At 47.8% G+C, this 16,796-nt stretch overlaps 2 protein-coding genes across 2 annotated transcripts in view; one reads left to right on the top strand and one right to left on the bottom strand.

The window, feature by feature from the left end:
* The first annotated feature begins 123 nt into the window (after positions 1-123).
* On the top strand, positions 124-8,202 carry aagab (alpha and gamma adaptin binding protein). The gene is made up of 10 exons (XM_064312225.1): positions 124-265; positions 1,858-2,048; positions 2,139-2,235; positions 2,551-2,640; positions 2,773-2,856; positions 4,138-4,217; positions 5,264-5,360; positions 5,840-5,944; positions 6,863-6,912; positions 7,327-8,202. The coding sequence occupies exons 1-10, from the start codon at positions 172-174 to the stop codon at positions 7,402-7,404; spliced, it is 966 nt and encodes a 321-aa protein (XP_064168295.1). The 5' UTR covers positions 124-171; the 3' UTR covers positions 7,405-8,202.
* A 3,902-nt stretch (positions 8,203-12,104) lies between these two features.
* Positions 12,105-16,796, bottom strand: part of smad3b (SMAD family member 3b) — a 35,553-nt gene continuing 30,861 nt past the window's right edge. The window contains exon 9 of the mRNA XM_064312232.1: positions 12,105-14,952. Coding sequence (XP_064168302.1) covers positions 14,829-14,952 — 124 coding nt within the window. The 3' untranslated portion in view covers positions 12,105-14,828. The remainder of the gene's footprint in view (positions 14,953-16,796) is intronic.

The raw sequence follows: 16,796 nt of genomic DNA on the forward strand, positions 1-16,796 counted from the left end.
ATTCATAATAATGGACCTTAGACCACTATGGACAAAGGCAGACAGGTCTGCCACTAGCCAGCTAGCGAAAGTGAAGACTCGGAAGTGATACCTCTGCCGTCGCTCGGTTAAAGTTACCAGTTCCGCTTTGCTGTTATGCTATGTTTACCATTTTAATAGAAAGCCTAAAATATGTCAACCTCGCAGGAAGACGAAATGGCAACAGTGCCATGTGTCCTCATCACGAGCTGTGATCCCGGGTTCAAAGAGGAAGAACTGGTTAAACGTAAGTATGCAGGAATATCCCTGTCATAAAGTATAGCTAGCTAAGTAGCTAATCTATCTGTGGAATACAAACGGTTGGTTAGCTTGCTACCTAACTTAAACTACCGTTTTGGCTAACATTATCTAACCGGAAATAACCTATGTTAAATACATACGCTGACTGTATTTACTCAGGGTTTCATTGTATTTGCAATTATCCTAACTATTTAGAGATAACCAATACAGTTAAAGAGTTATTTCATTGCAGATTAACCTTAGCTACCTTGCTTGCTTGTTGGTTTTGCTAGCTCATTTGCTGTATTGGTTCTGCTGCTGGTAGAAGCAGCTGTCACTTTAGATAGTTTACGAACCAGCTACGTTCATTTAACTTACGTTTAAGTCTTCTGCCACCGCTAACTTTAAGAAACTGTTGGCTAAATGTTTAGAGATGGGCACTCGCTACTAGCTAGCTGGAACTTTTGCTATGGTGGTAAATCTAGACTACATAGCAACTACACCCTGAATGATGTTGGCTATATTGGCTAACATTACCTAGGAAACTGGTGTTTTGTGAAACGCCGTCATTCATTTTTGATCACATAATCAGCTAATTTAGATATTCCTGGTAGCTCTCACTTTCCGGATGTGAATATACCATGTTATTCAAGCCAATTAACCAAGCTGAAACATCTGATCGTTTCTGTTTTGTAAGTTAGCTTGGTAACCTAGCTACATAGCTACGTGACTGTAGCTTTTTTCTCCCTTTGAATTGTGAGTGAGTAAGGAATCCAGCAGGTGGCAGTATTTAATTGTAGTTCGTTCGGGAAATTGGACATTCTCGTTTAAATATAACTAAATATAACAGCATTTGTTATTTATACATTTGGGGACTAATTACACCGTTTTGTGGTCCTGTCACTGGTGTTTATTACTTCTTGGAAAATCAAATCTGTAATAATCAGGCTTTACTCCGATTTCAGCAGTTTCAGGAATAGTGGCCTCAGTAGTTACCCCAACATTTGGTAACATTTTTGTGAAGTCTATCGGCTCATCCTTTTCCGGGCAATTGAAGGAAACCAGATGTCAGCTGCATACCCACACAGAACTTGGCCTCCACCATCACTGTCCCCCTGTTTCCATGCCACAAGCAGAAATACAAGCAGACTCAACCCACTGTGACCCAGTACTGCTGGAAGAACGCAGAAAAGCACAGAAACTGATGCATGACTCATGTGTGTACTTTAAACGTGTAGTTGTTTGTTATTTTTTTCTGCTCAGTAAGAAGATTGCTATTTGACAAATATCTTCAGCTCGGCTGCTCGTTTCCTGTAGGGCTTGTTTATGTGGGAATGTGTGTGCCAGTGATATGGCAAAGGCAATAAACTTGCCTTTATTCAAAAAGGAAAATAAAAGCAAATTGTTCTGGGGAAATAAGATATACTCAATAGTTCTGTAAAAACGATAGTTTGCTAATGAGGAAAAAAGAAAAACAAGTGTGGATGCTCCGCTGAATAAAAGATACAAGATCAGAACTAGAATTTGGATGGAGGTGAAATGAAACTATTGCATTCATAGTCAGTAACTGCAAGATATAAAATGAAACTTTCATTTTAGAGATCTTGGGCGTTTCGTCGTTGCCTGCGCCCTCCGAACAGCAGGGGGCAGTGAGCTGGTATCCCTGGACCATCAATAATAAGTACTACACAGCCCAGGTCAGCCTATGTGTTGTGCCCAGCACCTTTCAGATGACCAGGGAGATTGCCCAGTCTATGCAAGCCTTCATTGTCTACTTCGACAGCGCTGTGGTGAGTCAGTGATGATTGAGGCAGCTTTGTCTACGGCTGTGCAGTCTGTGACGAGTGTTCCTTTAACCCCGGGTTCCCTGTGCCTTCCAGGTTGGGGGTCTCGACAGGGTATCCTCCTGGCTGCCCATAGTGGAGGATCTGGCTCCGGAGGTGCTGATCCTGGTGTGTGACCATGTGTGTGACAGCGGTGAGTGAGTGCTGTTCCTCCTTCAAGGCCACGTGTCAGTGTGAACAGGTGTGGTAGTGTTACAGGCCTGAGCGTCTCTGTGGTAGTGTTATAAGAATGACTATGTGAATGAATGAATGAATGAAAGCGTGTTACTGCACACGTGGTTTGAACAGGGTGCTGGTGTTACATTACATTACATTACATTCATTTGGCAGACGCTTTTATCCAAAGCGACGTACAAAAAAGTTAAGGAGATGATGTGGCATTTGGCACAGTGGTGTTGTAGGACTGCTGGTCTGCGTGTCGCAGAGCTGACGTGGGCGTGTCTTGCAGGAATCGGTAGACAGCAAGCACAGCAGTGGTGTCTGGCGCATGCCTTCGAACTGGTGGAGCTCAACCCTGAAGAACTGCCGGACGAGGACGGTGAGAGACAGAAAGTAGATTGCAAATAGCAAGCACACATACTAGTGCCTGTACTGATGCACGTCTTACACAGCGTACTTCCTCTGTACTGCAGCTAAGCTGTCCTCTCCATTCTGTACAATGTCTTCCCAGATGACTTCCCGGAATCGACTGGGGTGAAGCGGATCGTCCAGGCGCTCAATGCCAACGTGTGGTCGAGCGTGGAGATGAAAGATGGTAGGGAGGTGCTGCTTCATGCCCCCAAACCCTCCCCCTGCTGCTGGGAGCATTCCACATCACACTAGTGTTACTCTTAGGCCTCCGTTCTGTTTCGTATAAATGAGGGCTTAGCATTTTTGGATAGATGCTGCTAGGATTCTCTTGCGGTTATAAATTGTGGTTGGTCTGAAATGACGGACCAAAAACAGAAGCAATGCAAATCAGCCCTGGATGCAGCTACAGCTAAGTGGCATTCCTCGCTGGTGGGGGGGTTTTACAGTCTAATAAACAGCACAGGCACTCGCTGCCAGGAGTGGAGGTTTTATAGGACCGGCAGACCACAACCTGCGTTCTTACTCAACCACAGCACCTAGCTCATATAAACCCAGCTGACACGCTGCCATGCGTCACCCAGACCGCCCTCCCTCTCTGCCCGTCGCTTTCCGATCGGCCCGTTCCATGCCTCCGCCCCGCCCCGCCGCGCCACCGCGGCCTCTCCCAGGGCCCTTCCCGCTCTCGGCTGGGGTGGGTGTCCTCGACACACCTGGTCCACAAACACAGGTGCTGCGCGGCCCCACTTCAAAGAGCAGGCCCTGTTCTGTGCCTTAACCAGAGCATGGGGTTTCAGCCTGCTGCTACGACCTGCTGAAGTTACTGCGTCAGTTTTGAGGCATTTTAATGCTCACTCTCCCTTTCAGACCGCCCTCTCTTTTCTCTGAGATGAAGGAGGTAGAGGGTATGAATGCTGATGGGCAGAGATAAAACAATGGAAACCATGTGTTTCTCAGCAGTGCTGTTTGTATCATATTACCTCCATTTACACACTGTCTGATCTACTTTACAAAATGTACAGCATAAGTTCAAACAGCTTGATAAGGGCAGCAGTACTTCAGAAAAGGATAATTACCGCAGTTACTCCACTTAAATGGGATTTATCTGTGCGTATCCACAGCTGGAGTCAATTCCATTTCATTTCAAGTCAGTTTAGGAAATCCTATTCATGAATTAAGAAGTTCTCAGAACATTTGATGTGAATTTAAGTTCATTTCTGAATGGACTGATTTTGAATGGAATTGACCACAGTAATTTTAATAATCTTGATAATCTTCCATGTTTGTTTCCTGTAAATATTGCGATGTTGTGGGTAGTAGAATATATTTCCAGTGGGAAGCATCTCGGGGTCATGACCTCTGAGTGATGTGCTGAGGTCATATGTGGATACTATGCTGCTATTTTTGAGTAGCGGACTTGGCACAGTTTGTGGTGTTTTTAATCTGACTCTATTTCTGTCCATCCCAGAGCACAACCAAGGGTTCGGCCTGATGAGCAGCCTGGTGGCGTCCCGGCACAACAACCCCCGTCCCAGCCAGGATTCACCAGTGAGTAACCTCCCCCCTGCCTCCCACTGCCCGAAACCTGTCCATCCATCCGCACAGCCTCACCCCAGCCATGTAACTACCCTGCCACCAGCCCCCACCCCCAAAAACCTATCCACCCATCCGCACAGCCTCACCCCAGCATGACTGCACCTTCCAGTACCCTGCCCCCATCCCCCAAACCTGTCCATCCATCCGCACAGTCTCACCCCAGCCATGTAACTACCCTGCCACCAGCCCCCACCCCCAAAAACCTATCCACCCATCCGCACAGCCTCACCCCAGCATGACTGACACCTTCCAGTACCCTGCCCCCCATCCCCCAAAACCTGTCCATCCATCCGCACAGCCTCACCCAGCCATGTAACTACCCTGCCACCTGCCCCCACCCCCAAAACCTATCCATCATCCACAGCCTCACCCCAGCCATGTAACTACCCTGCCACCAGCTCCCACCCCCAAAAACCTGTCCATCCATCCTCACAGCCTCACCCCAGCCATGACTACATCTTCCAGTACCCTGCCCCCATCCCCAAAAACCTGTCCATCCTCACAGTCTCACCCCAGCCATGTAACTACCCTGCCACCAGCCCCCACCCCCAAAAACCTATCCATCATCACTGCCTCACCCCAGCCATGACTACACCTTCCAGTACCCTGCCCCTAACCCCCAAAACCTAGTGCCATCCCATCCAGGATTTGAAGGTTCACCAGTAAGACACACCCCCTTTAACATGTTCATCATATCCTTTACAGCTGAACATGTGCCCTTTTGTGTGTAATTAAAGTTCTACATTGCCCCAGCAGTACATTAATGCTGAACAGTCATAATGCCTTAATTACCAGCAAGTACTTCATGCTGAGGTGGTGCAAATGACTGTGAAGTCTGTACTAGCTCTTTGCTGTTGTCTCTAAGAATTTGAATAATGTTCCTAAATTGTATTTTGTATTAACCTGATTTATTGAAAAAGACTATTCGTATGTATAACTGTTTCTGTAACATTGCTGAATTGTGCATTGACTCACCTAATTACTTCCTTGTGTGTTAGTCCTCCCATCTGCCAGTAGAGGGCGGCATTGCCAGCACAGGAGTGGAGAGGCCGGAGACTGCAGGGAATGGTGACTCACAGGTTGATTCGCGAGTGGGTGAGTATCTCTGATCACCTCCTTTCCCTGAATACTCACCTTCCCATCATACCTACTACACACTCCCATAATGCAGCTGGGCTTTGATTATAATAAGCCACTTACCTCCAAGCCTAACCCCATTTGTCTGAAGATATTATGATTACGATAATTATATAATACTGGCAACATAAACCTGTTTGGATGTCAGCTCTTCCTGCTGTTGAAACCATACTAAAGTTTAGTTTTTAAAGCCTGTTGATCTCCCTGGGGTATATCAAAATATAAATATGTATTTATCAAGAAGCCTGAGATCAATAAGGCAGGCCAGCTGTGATTGGTGGATAGAGGTCCAGGGTGTAGTGACCGTGATCTGTATAGGTGATAGGATAGCTATAGTGCAAGCTTACCCATACTAGCAGTGTTTGTGACCCTTTACGTTTGACCAATGCTAGCTGCGCTGGGTAGTTAACCACCAGTGTTGCGTCTTCCTTACTCAGACCCCATGACCGACATGGACATCCAGGAGCTGGCCAGCCTGACCACAGGGGATGCAGACGTGGAGAACTTTGAGCGCCTCTTCACCAAGCTTAAAGAGATGAAAGGTACAAACTCAGATAGGCACGCGTATAGTGCAGTGAAATAGTACATTTCTTCTTAAGCGTTACATAAGTTGGATGAAATGTGTTCTTGCATGTCTTCCAAAGTGCGTTCCTAGAGGAAGCAGCCGTATGTTGAGGTAACGGGCTCCCATAAAGTGGGATGGGTCTTAAGGTGATGCTACACAAGGAAACTTTCTTGGCAACAGTTTCTGCCAATGAGGACAGCAACCACTGGCACTGATGATGAGAGGGGACGGGCAACCTCATTCTTTCTCAAGAAAATTTGATCAGCGGAAACTTTTAGAGGACAGCTTTCGTGAATCTTCCAATCACTATGCTGAATTTGCGTCATGTGATCTCCCCAGCCTCAGGAAGAAAGAGCTTGCAGTAATAAAAGTTTACTCTGGTAAGTGGTGATAGTTTGTTATGTGTTTTCTGTGTATATCAATTTAACGTGTGGTTGATGTTAAACTGAGGTTTCAGCCTCTGTCATAGCGGTCTCTGCCAACTGTTGAAACATTCCGATTGGCTCAAATACATTCCAGTGACTCAAAATTATTTTTCAGTTACAAAGTTTCCCAGTTGCTTATTTCCCACACTAGTTGCTCTTTGTATCATCAGTTGCCCATTGCAGCAACTGTTGCCCAAAAAGGTGCCTCATGTAGCATCACCTTAAGGGTCATGCCCTGATGGGTTTAGCTTGTATGTACGGACTGTTGCTGTACTTGTGGACTGTTGCTGTACTTGTGAGCAGTTCTGAATCCCAAGCAGTCCCAGTGGTAACGGCTCAAATCAACCTGGGATTTATGAGCTGCCTCAAGTATTCGTCCAGCCAGATGATAAATGGTTAACTCCCAAAGGTGTTCTGGTAGAGTATGGGCAAAGTCCTCGTTCACGCTCTCTCTCTCTCTCTCTCTGCAGATAAAGCCTCCTCCTTACCTCATGAGCAGAGGAAAGTACACGCTGAGAAGGTAGGAACGTCCGGTGTAATGAACACTTAAAGTGCAGTAAGAATGTCCAGTGTAGCACTCAGACCTGACTCATTAGGCAGCAGCTTTCTGCTGCATGACCAGCAGCCAGGTCCGAACGCCACGCTGGAAACTATTCCCCAATCGCTGGCTACTGCGCTGCCGGTGCGGCTCCAGCAGCAGCCTTCCTGTTCCAAAGCAAGCCGCAGCGTGCAGTGCGAAGCACCGCTAAGCACCGCTAAGCACCGCTGAGGAGGGCTGAGGACTCAAAATGACTTTTATTGGTGTTTTTGGCGACACTGGGAGTCAGACGGTCGTAAACTTGAAAACAGTGAAGTAACGGTTCAAAATATTTGTGTACTGCGAAGGGTTTGGGCGGTTGGTTCTATTGGGTGACAGGTGTCATGTGTTCCTCAGGTTGCCAAAGCGTTCTGGATGGCGATTGGTGGAGACCAGGACGAGATTGATGGACTTTCCTCAGGGGAAGAGAGTTGAGGCCCAGCTGACGCTGGCCAAGATGACACTCCTCCCTCACCTCTGCAGTTACTGCCCGCTCTGGTCACACTCCCTTCCCTGGCCTCACGCTGGGTGCAGCATGCCCACAACAGGCTGGGTCTCCTCCGCTCAGACACAGCCACAGCCAGAGAGAGAGAGTGGGCGGGAGGCTGAAGTGGTCGAGAGGAACAGGCTCTTTCTAATTTTATTTTCCACCATTTCAGTTTCCCCTCTCTGCCCCTAACAACCTAAATTATCTGGCACTGGCCAATCACAGCTGCAGGTTCAGTTAAAAAAATAAAAAAGATCAATCTTCCAATGTGAGGTAGGGGGCAGGGGGTGCATGAAGAACAGTACTGGAAAAATACAGGAGTTCTCCCATTGGGCAGGTTTGCTCCACTGGTTTGATTGATACTTTAGCTGAATCCCTCATTTGCACTTTCTGCAATGCTGGTGATTTGTAAAGGACTTAATGGTCACATTGCCCTCAGTGTAAAGCACTGCACAGAGATAGATTTTATGTGATTTGTATTCTAGTCTTTGCATCTAAAGACAATTTATCTTATTTAAGATACTGTTGTCCCACTACAGAACTGAACTAGAGTGTGAGGGGAAAACTGCACCTTCCCCCCAAGCCAAGAGTATAATCAAGTACCTTTCTCACCATTGTGTGCATACAATTCATACGCAAGACATTCATTCATCTTGCCTACATACAATTGTCCCATAACCGATCAAAGAAACATGTGAATGTGTCATTTTTGCCATGTAAAAACAATAAAAGAAATAAGAAACCTACCTGTGCTGCGGCGTGTTACACTCTACAGCGAGGCCCCGTGCGTTCTCACAAACGTGCGCCACGTCACGTCGGTTCTCACACTTCAGAGACGCTATTTCTGGCTCCGTCTCCACGCCGACGGCGGCGGCAGGTAGCGGGGCCCTCCCGGGCCCGCGGGCCCCGGGGAACAAAGGCGCCCTTCATACGGGCGCAGGGCCACGCGGTGCGGCGCAGACGCCGGCTGGTTCGCATTACGCTGTAACCTAGCGATGGAGAAACACAGGAGCGAGGCCGCGGGCCTGTCATTACGCGCCCGGCTCCGTCTGCGCGGGAGGGGCCGCGGGGAGGGAGCCGCCTCACCACCCGTCATTATCCCTGATAGGAACAGCAGCGGGACAAACTGCTGTGGCCTCCTCTGAGAAGCGGTCCAAACCGCCCAGCTGAGAAAGCTGGGGCGGGCCGCACCGGGCGCAGCTCACGGTAGAACCGGAGCCAGCCAGTCAGCTTCGCTTACTCCCACGCTAACGGGTACGACTTCGGCTGGACCGACTCCCCTTGTGAGGGGGAGAAAAAATACAGTTTGACTTGGATCAAAATAAAAGCATTGCTAATGTCATCCATTCATTTTGGCTTAGAAAACAAGCCTCAGAACAGTGCTTAAGGGTAAGTGTGCTGCTGGCTTGCGTCATGTAAACTAATAACATAGGAGGAAATATGAGCTCAATACAAACTGTTAACTGATACATCCTGTGTGCAAATGACATGCTGTTACTCGTGACTGGAGATCAGTAACTAGGAAACAATGGTCTTTGGAACTGTGGTCAAATACGTCCAGATGCAAACCAATTAAAAATATAATTGGAACAAAACACAATGACCTTGATTTTTTTCCATTTATTATTTTTTAATAAAAGACCAACAATAACAAAAACATACAATGCAATATTTAAAACGATCAGTTCATATGCAAGGAAAAACAGAGGATATATATGCATTTATAATTATATAAAAGACAAAAGATTCAAGGAAAAGCACAATGACACAAAACTAAGCACCAATTTAAGAATACAACAATAACAAGTAATGAAAGATTTAAAAGAAAGAACACATTAATACATTTAAAGACAATTCCTTTACTTAAATGTCCTAAAGGACACGACCAGACAACACCTCTGTCCTGTTGGATTTCCAGTCCAGTCCCAGAGGGCATTGTTTTAAAGGGTCAAGTTGACTTTCAACATTAGGATAAATTAGGAGGGGAAAAAGTAAAACTTAACAGTATGGCAGCACATTGCTGCCACAGTGAAAACACTTTCCACTCAGTATCTCGTTATGAGAAACTTACAATGAAAAACTCACGTTTCTCGTTATAAGGACATACCGAAGGATCTCGTCATAACGAGAAAACAGCCTATTGAAAATCATACCGTTTGTTCAGTGAAGGCCAACAACTTGGAGAATGACTCATGAGCATTATTTAATCAAGTTTAACTTTAGCCTTGGGTTGAGACATAGCGAGATTCTGCTGTTCTCCTGCACTTTAGATGGCATTGTGATAAGTACGCCTGCAGTAAGAAGAATTCTGAAATGTATGGGCGTGTACAGAAGAAACAGTCTCACCCTCAAAGTTATATGCCTTCACTGTACAAATTCTGCATATCATTTTTTGTGTATTGATAGCAGTAGCTATCATAATACTTAGTGAGAATAGTTCTCTGTGATCCCATAAGGGAGCTCATGGGCTGTACTATGCTGACGTCAATAAACTGCACCTTTTGATGGGTAGTGAATGTGACGCACTGATCAAAACACTGGCTGCGCTCGAAAACAAATGCTAACATAGTACATAATACATTAGTATGTACCACATACCAAGACGGACGTTAGTATGAATAGCTAATTGCCTACACAGGACATTTTGGAATTGAGTATACTCAACCGTGCCACAACTTGTGACCATCAATTGCCTATTTTTTAAAAAGTAAACCCTATTTGGTTTACTAAATTTTACTTATGAAAAAATGTTGTCTTCCTTACAGGGGTGTTTACCGTTCGGTAACCTTGGTCACGCACTGAAATTTTCACCAACGTAGTATACACCCATGCACTTTCTGCATACTCAAAATTAGCATACTACGCACATGAAGCATACTCCATACTCATTTTACACCAGAGTATTAGGTACGATTAATATGTCATTTTGCACACAGCCTATTTTTGTGTCACAAGATAAAGTTTTTCGTTATAACGAGATGTGTTGGTATGTTATTATAATGACATACTGAGCATAAAATATGTCTTCCACTGTGGCAGAAACGTGCTGCCATAAGACAGAAATGTTGAGGGAGAGAGGCCACCCTACACTGCCCTGAATCTGCCCACCCTACACTGCCCTGAATCTGCCACCCTACACTGCCCTGAATCTGCCCACCCTACACTGCCCTGAATCTGCCCACCCTACACTGCCCTGAATCTGCCCACCCTACACTGCCCTGAATCTGCCCACCCTACACTGCCCTGAATCTGCCCACCCTACACTGCCCTGAATCTGCCCACCCTACACTGCCCTGAATCTGCCCACCCTACACTGCCCTGAATCTGCCCACCCTACACTGCCCTGAATCTGCCCACCCTACACTGCCCTGAATCTGCCCACCCTACACTGCCCTGAATCTGCCCACCCTACACTGCCCTGAATCTGCCCACCCTACACTGCCCTGAATCTGCCCACCCTACACTGCCCTGAATCTGCCCACCCTACACTGCCCTGAATCTGCCCACCCTACACTGCCCTGAATCTGCCCACCCTACACTGCCCTGAATCTGCCCACCCTACACTGCCCTGAATCTGCCCACCCTACACTGCCCTGAATCTGCCCACCCTACACTGCCCTGAATCTGCCCACCCTACACTGCCCTGAATCTGCCCACCCTACACTCCCTGAATCTGCCCACCCTACACTGCCCTGAATCTCGCTTTAATGCCAACCTACACTGCCCTGAATCTGTCCACCCTACCTGCCTGAATCTGCCCACCTACACTGCCTGAATCTGCCCACCTACCTGCCCTGAATCTGCCCACCCTACACTGCCCTGAATCTGCCCACCCTACACTGCCCTGAATCTGCCCACCCTACACTGCCCTGAATCTGCCCACCCTACACTGCCCTGAATCTGCCCACCCTACACTGCCCGGAATCTGCCCACCCTACACTGCCCTGAATCTGCCCACCCTACACTGCCCTGAATCTGCCCACCCTACACTGCCCTGAATCTGCCCACCCTACACTGCCCTGAATCTGCCCACCCTACACTGCCCTGAATCTGCCCACCCTACACTGCCCTGAATCTGCCCACCCTACACTGCCCGGAATCTGCCCACCCTACACTGCCCTGAATCTGCCCACCCTACACTGCCCTGAATCTGCCCACCCTACACTGCCCTGAATCTGCCCACCCTACACTGCCCTGAATCTGCCCACCCGACACTGCCCTGAATCTGCCCACCCTACACTGCCCTGAATCTGCCCACCCTACACTGCCCTGAATCTGCCCACCCTACACTGCCCTGAATCTGCCCACCCTACACTGCCCTGAATCTGCCCACCCGACACTGCCCTGAATCTGCCCACCCTACACTGCCCTGAATCTGCCCACCCTACACTGCCCTGAATCTGCCCACCCTACACTTCCCCAGGTGGATCACTCCCCATGCAGCCATTTTAGACTTTACAAGCAACAGGACATGCAAGCCGCTTTAAATGCCAAACCAGCAGTGCGAGTGCCAAGTGCCTTTTTTCTGGATACGACCTGTGGCTTTGTGAAGTCTGAAGCGTGCCTCTTTAAGTGCTATCATGCATTGGGGGCCTTGATAAGTGTTCCACCTGTGTGTTCCCCGACCCACAGCTCACAGCACTGTCTCATTAGTGCTGACCCACCTCAGAGATCGCTGGCCTCAGACCACAGAACAACCAGGCCTCTCTCCCCTCCAGTTCACAAAACCAGCTGCCTCTGCAGGGGAAATAGTTACAGTTTACTGGGAAAACCTTTTTTTAAACACCACTGATTATGAATGCAGTGCCATTTCTATCCTGTTCTTGAAAACGGAAGAATATAAATAATCTGGCTGTCCAATCAGGGCTAAGGACACATGGGGACAAGGGGCCCAGCTTGAGTACACACAGCCAACCATGACAACCTGCACTTCCCTTTTCAAAGTCCACCCACTTCTCATGTAAAAAAATATCACTCTAAGGTCTCTAGAGAACCTGCCAGCAATATTTGCTGCCCCACCCCAACCTACCCCATTTCATTACTTGGTAAATTCTTAAAAAACTATTCTCATAATTTGCAGTAAAACCACATTAAAATTCCCCCTTTCTTTAAAAAAAAAAAAAGTATGGGTACATGGTAGCAAAATAGAATCTACAGTACAAAGAGTGGAAATATCAGAAAATAAGCATGCATCTTTTTAATCATTATAGGTGTACACATTTAGTTCTTTTTTCCTCTAGAGTAAAAATGCACGGTGGTCCTGAGGAAAGTGCTACCCCTTCGCCCAGCTGTTGGACAGACACGCTGATGGCGGGCAGCACACAGCGCTGCGGCGGTAGTCTCACGCGCACGCACAGACGCAAGACCGGGGCACACTGATTGGCTGAAAGCTCAGAGCTTAACCAACAGTTTCCACCACATTTGTGAGGCCCTGGAGAAGCAGGAGCCCCCGGTCTGCCCACAAAGCTCACGCGTGTGTGTCAGGGGTCAGGGGTCAGTCTAGACCCCCGGCCAGCACTGCTGCCGCTCAAGGGGCAGGACAAGCCCGTTCCGCTCGCTCTCCATTAGTGTTCATGACACAGACCACGTAATATATAACACTAAATATCTGTATGTACAGCTAACATTACCATTATGGGACAAGAAAACAGAAACTTACCCCCTTATTTCCTGTACAGGACATTTAGCAAAAATTACTTCCAAAAAAAAATAAAAATAATAAAATCTCAGCAGGTGCGCTTCACCTACTCATTGTGGAGCAAAGAGGTGTCCACAAGTTAAAGACCTACCGAGTAACATTTTGAGAGTCAAAACGGCACCAGTTTGTAATATTCACAATGCCTTTTTTCAAAACTGACCTAAACATTTAGTTACTTCCACATAGATTACCGAGAACCAATGCTTTTCTCATTTATGTTCTTAAGGAAACATTACTTTAAAATTTAAAGTACCTGAATAGTCATTGTTAGTATGGCTGTACGTTCTCGGGGACGACTGACGCTTCGGGGTGCATGCACTGCTGCCAGGACTGCAGAGGCCCACTTTCAGCCCAGCACAGCCGCCCCACAGTCCTGCTTTCAAACAAACATCAAAATCTCTCTCCAGAAGCCAAGCAGGGCACGGGCAGAGAGAGAGAGAGAGAGAGGGAGCGAGTGAGGATGGTGGATAGGAAGCTGGCTCCTGTCCTATAGCTGGGAGACAGACACCGGGCTGACAGCTGGCTAAAAGATTAAACACACGGCACAATCCATTCTGACATCAGCAGAGAGAGTGGATGCCTGGGAAGGGTTCACAAAGGGAGATTACGAGCAGGGTGGCAGACTGCGGTGTCCCAGCACCGTGCTGGAACAGAGACCTGACACGCCCCATCACACGCGGGCACACGTCACTGTTTCGCACCAGGGCACGCGCCCGCTCTTCCTGCTCACTGGCAGCGCTGCCAGGTCTGCCAGCTATGCCAGCTTTCTCCAGCAGAGAGGAGAGAGCTATGTGCGTGTGTGTGTGTGCGCGCTGGGGATTAGTCTTTATAAACAAAAGAACAAAATGACACAATGCTTTAAAGCATCTAACCAGCCTCTCCATTCTGTGTATAGCTTGTAGGCATGAAAAAGTGAAAACTTCTCTTACAGGTTTGGTTCACTTAAAATCAACTCTCAGGAGGAGGGCAGGGGGCTTTCCTCATGTCTGCACTCCAGGTCAGGCGCGTCAGACTCACTTCCTGGAGGGAAAGTTAAATATGGAACACACTCGGCCTGCGCTGAAATGTCAGCTGGACTGCGTTTTCAGAAATGCAGAGGTATGAACGTCACTACGAACGTCCAGCGATCCGAACGACCGCGCTGAAGAGCCAGGACACACACAGCCCTCCAGGATCTGAGTCTGACACCCCCGCTCCAAGCAGTCAAACATCCATTTCCTTTTCTGTCCACAACAAAGATAACAGTCTTTCATTGTTCATAATGCGCTCTGAACTACAACTACATCTCTGCTGGTATATGTACAGCTAAAAACATGAAGAACTACAGACGGGACATTTTTCATTATTTTTCACCTATGGCTCACGATGGCTGTTTGGCAGCGAATGCCAAGACAATATACACATTTTCTTTTTCTTTTTTAAAATTCAGCATCAAATCGATACAGAAAGCGTGAAAACAATACAAACTGTACTGTTTGTAATGCACTCATCCCCTTTGCCACAAACATGAAATAAAAGTGCTTTAGGACCATGTGTGAAGTGGTGCTGGATCCAACAGATGGGGTGTGTGCAGCAGATCTGCTGTGCGGGGGGGGCCCCATTCTCCCCCCCCCAATTTTCTCTGTGGGTTTTGGTCTGTGCGTCGTCCGGGATGTGAGGCGGGGGGGGGCCTTCCTATGACACGCTGGAACACCGGATGCTGGGGGAGCCCATCTGGGTGAGCACCTTGTCCAGCCACTGCAGCGGGCCGTTGAGGTGCAGCTCGATCCAGCAGGGGGTGCTAGTCACCGTCTGTCGCCTGTGGGGGGGGAGAGGAAGCAGGGGTTTTAACTGACAGGATAAAAGCAAGCAGGCAGGGGTGACTCAGTCAAAATAAGTCCTGGGGAAGTGGTTAGACTGGACCAAACATTCCAGACACAGCCCAACTCGAGATGCGCTCGGAACGTCTACATTAATGCTTTCATTATTGAATTTTGTTACTGGAAAATTTTAAGTTCAAGCTCCTGAGATAAACAAGTTGTAATTAGAACTTTTATGTAAACAGCAGCTCGCCGCCCCCCCCCAAACCCCAGAGTTTTCATAAGTTGAATAGGAAGAAAAACGCACAAATTAAAAAAATTAAAATAAACTTAAAAAACCAAAATAAACATTGTTGTTTGGTCTGAGGCTCCTGAGATGTGTAGCAACACACAGGGCAATGAAGGAGAAAGCATGCCAGCCAGGTGCCAGTTTTATCTTGTTTGACAGGAACAGTTCTGGCCGTATCCTTTCTCTAAACTCTGACTCCAAGCTGTCCGGGAAATCATCCCACCATTAAGAGTGAAATCAAATCCTTGCCTGACACATTCCCAGACTCTAAAGCCTGTACACAGCCCAAACCAAGACATTTACACCCAGCTCAGCTCATATGATCAGTCAATCTGTTTTAGGTGTGTGTGAGTGCATGTGTGTGCTTGTGTATGCTTGTGTGTGAATGGATGTGCGTTTCCTTGCGACTATGAGGAAAAAATAGTTTCAGTGGGGATTCTGTGTAAAAATATGTTTAAGACATATCTTGAAAACACATGAAAAAATATTTTTCAGTCACAAACTATTTGGTTGAAGAACTAATTGGGGGCTTTAGCCAATGGCAAAGCAAGTAGTAATCAGGTGGACTGTCAAGTGAACTGCTGTCTTCTGCAAAAGTGGCCTTGTCTGGGAATGTTAAAGAGTGCACCAGGCTGGGTGAATATAATTATATAACCATTTGAGCTAAATTGAGCTTATTTGCAGAGTGAAGCCCAGCAAGGTGATCAAAATAAATACATTTAAAAGATGAGAAAAGCAGAGGCCTGTCCTCTTCCGCTGGGCTGTGTGCAACAGGCTCTAGTCAGCTATAAGCAATGGCAACAGCCAACCGCCCAAATGAAAGCTGCCCCTGGCCCTGTGTTTATATACTGTGGTTTCCGCCCGCTCTATAAATACTCGCTCGCTGCGGCTCGTCTTCAGGCCGGGGCGGGCGAGCGAGCGGCGGCTGAGGCGCCTCTCTCTCCCTCCACGTGAGCCCGGTCCTCTGCTCCGAGCGCCCGTCCCATCCCACGCCGGGACGGCCGCTCCTGCCAAACGAAGCCCCCCTGCATTCCTTCCCGCTTACACAACCTCCCCCCCCGCCGACACCCCACCCCCCGGACTCCAGACCCTCTTAAAAACCCGTGCACACTGAAGAGGAGCTCTCCCCCCTCTCCCGATGGGCTCGAGTTCCTCACTCGCTGGAGCGCTACGCCTGTTAGCGCCCCTCTCCTACAGCGCTCTCTCAGTGCCCCACGGGGCCAGCAGGCAGGAGAGAGCACCGCTGAATCACAGCACCTCCATATACACGCTACAGCCTATACAGCACGGCGAATCAGAGAGGGGGCGGTCAGGGGAAAACTCTCACATCCTCACCACATTCTTCACGACCTTCCACAAACACACCTCCGGCTGGATATCTAATGAAGCCTTTCAGGGTAAATAGCAAGGGCAATAATTCAACACGCCTACACAGTCTTATACTCCATAGCTCTATTGGAGAAACAGTGAAAGAAAGATGACATTTCAATCTGTCAGGTGTTTTTTTTCCTTTGGTACTCTCCAGTACACCAGGGCGTGGACCGTTAGGAGTGT

The sequence above is a fragment of the Anguilla rostrata genome, chromosome 16, assembly GCF_018555375.3.
Source record: "Anguilla rostrata isolate EN2019 chromosome 16, ASM1855537v3, whole genome shotgun sequence".
In the NCBI taxonomy this organism is placed as follows: Eukaryota; Metazoa; Chordata; class Actinopteri; order Anguilliformes; family Anguillidae; genus Anguilla; species Anguilla rostrata.

Coding starts and splice junctions, on each gene's coding strand:
- aagab (XM_064312225.1), top strand. CDS start 172: ATGTCAACCTCGCAGGAAGACGAAATGGCAACAGTGCCATGTGTCCTC. Junction 2,641..2,772: donor AGAACTGCCGGACGAGGACG/GTGAGAGACAGA, acceptor ATGTCTTCCCAG/ATGACTTCCCGGAATCGACT. Junction 6,913..7,326: donor GGAAAGTACACGCTGAGAAG/GTAGGAACGTCC, acceptor TGTGTTCCTCAG/GTTGCCAAAGCGTTCTGGAT.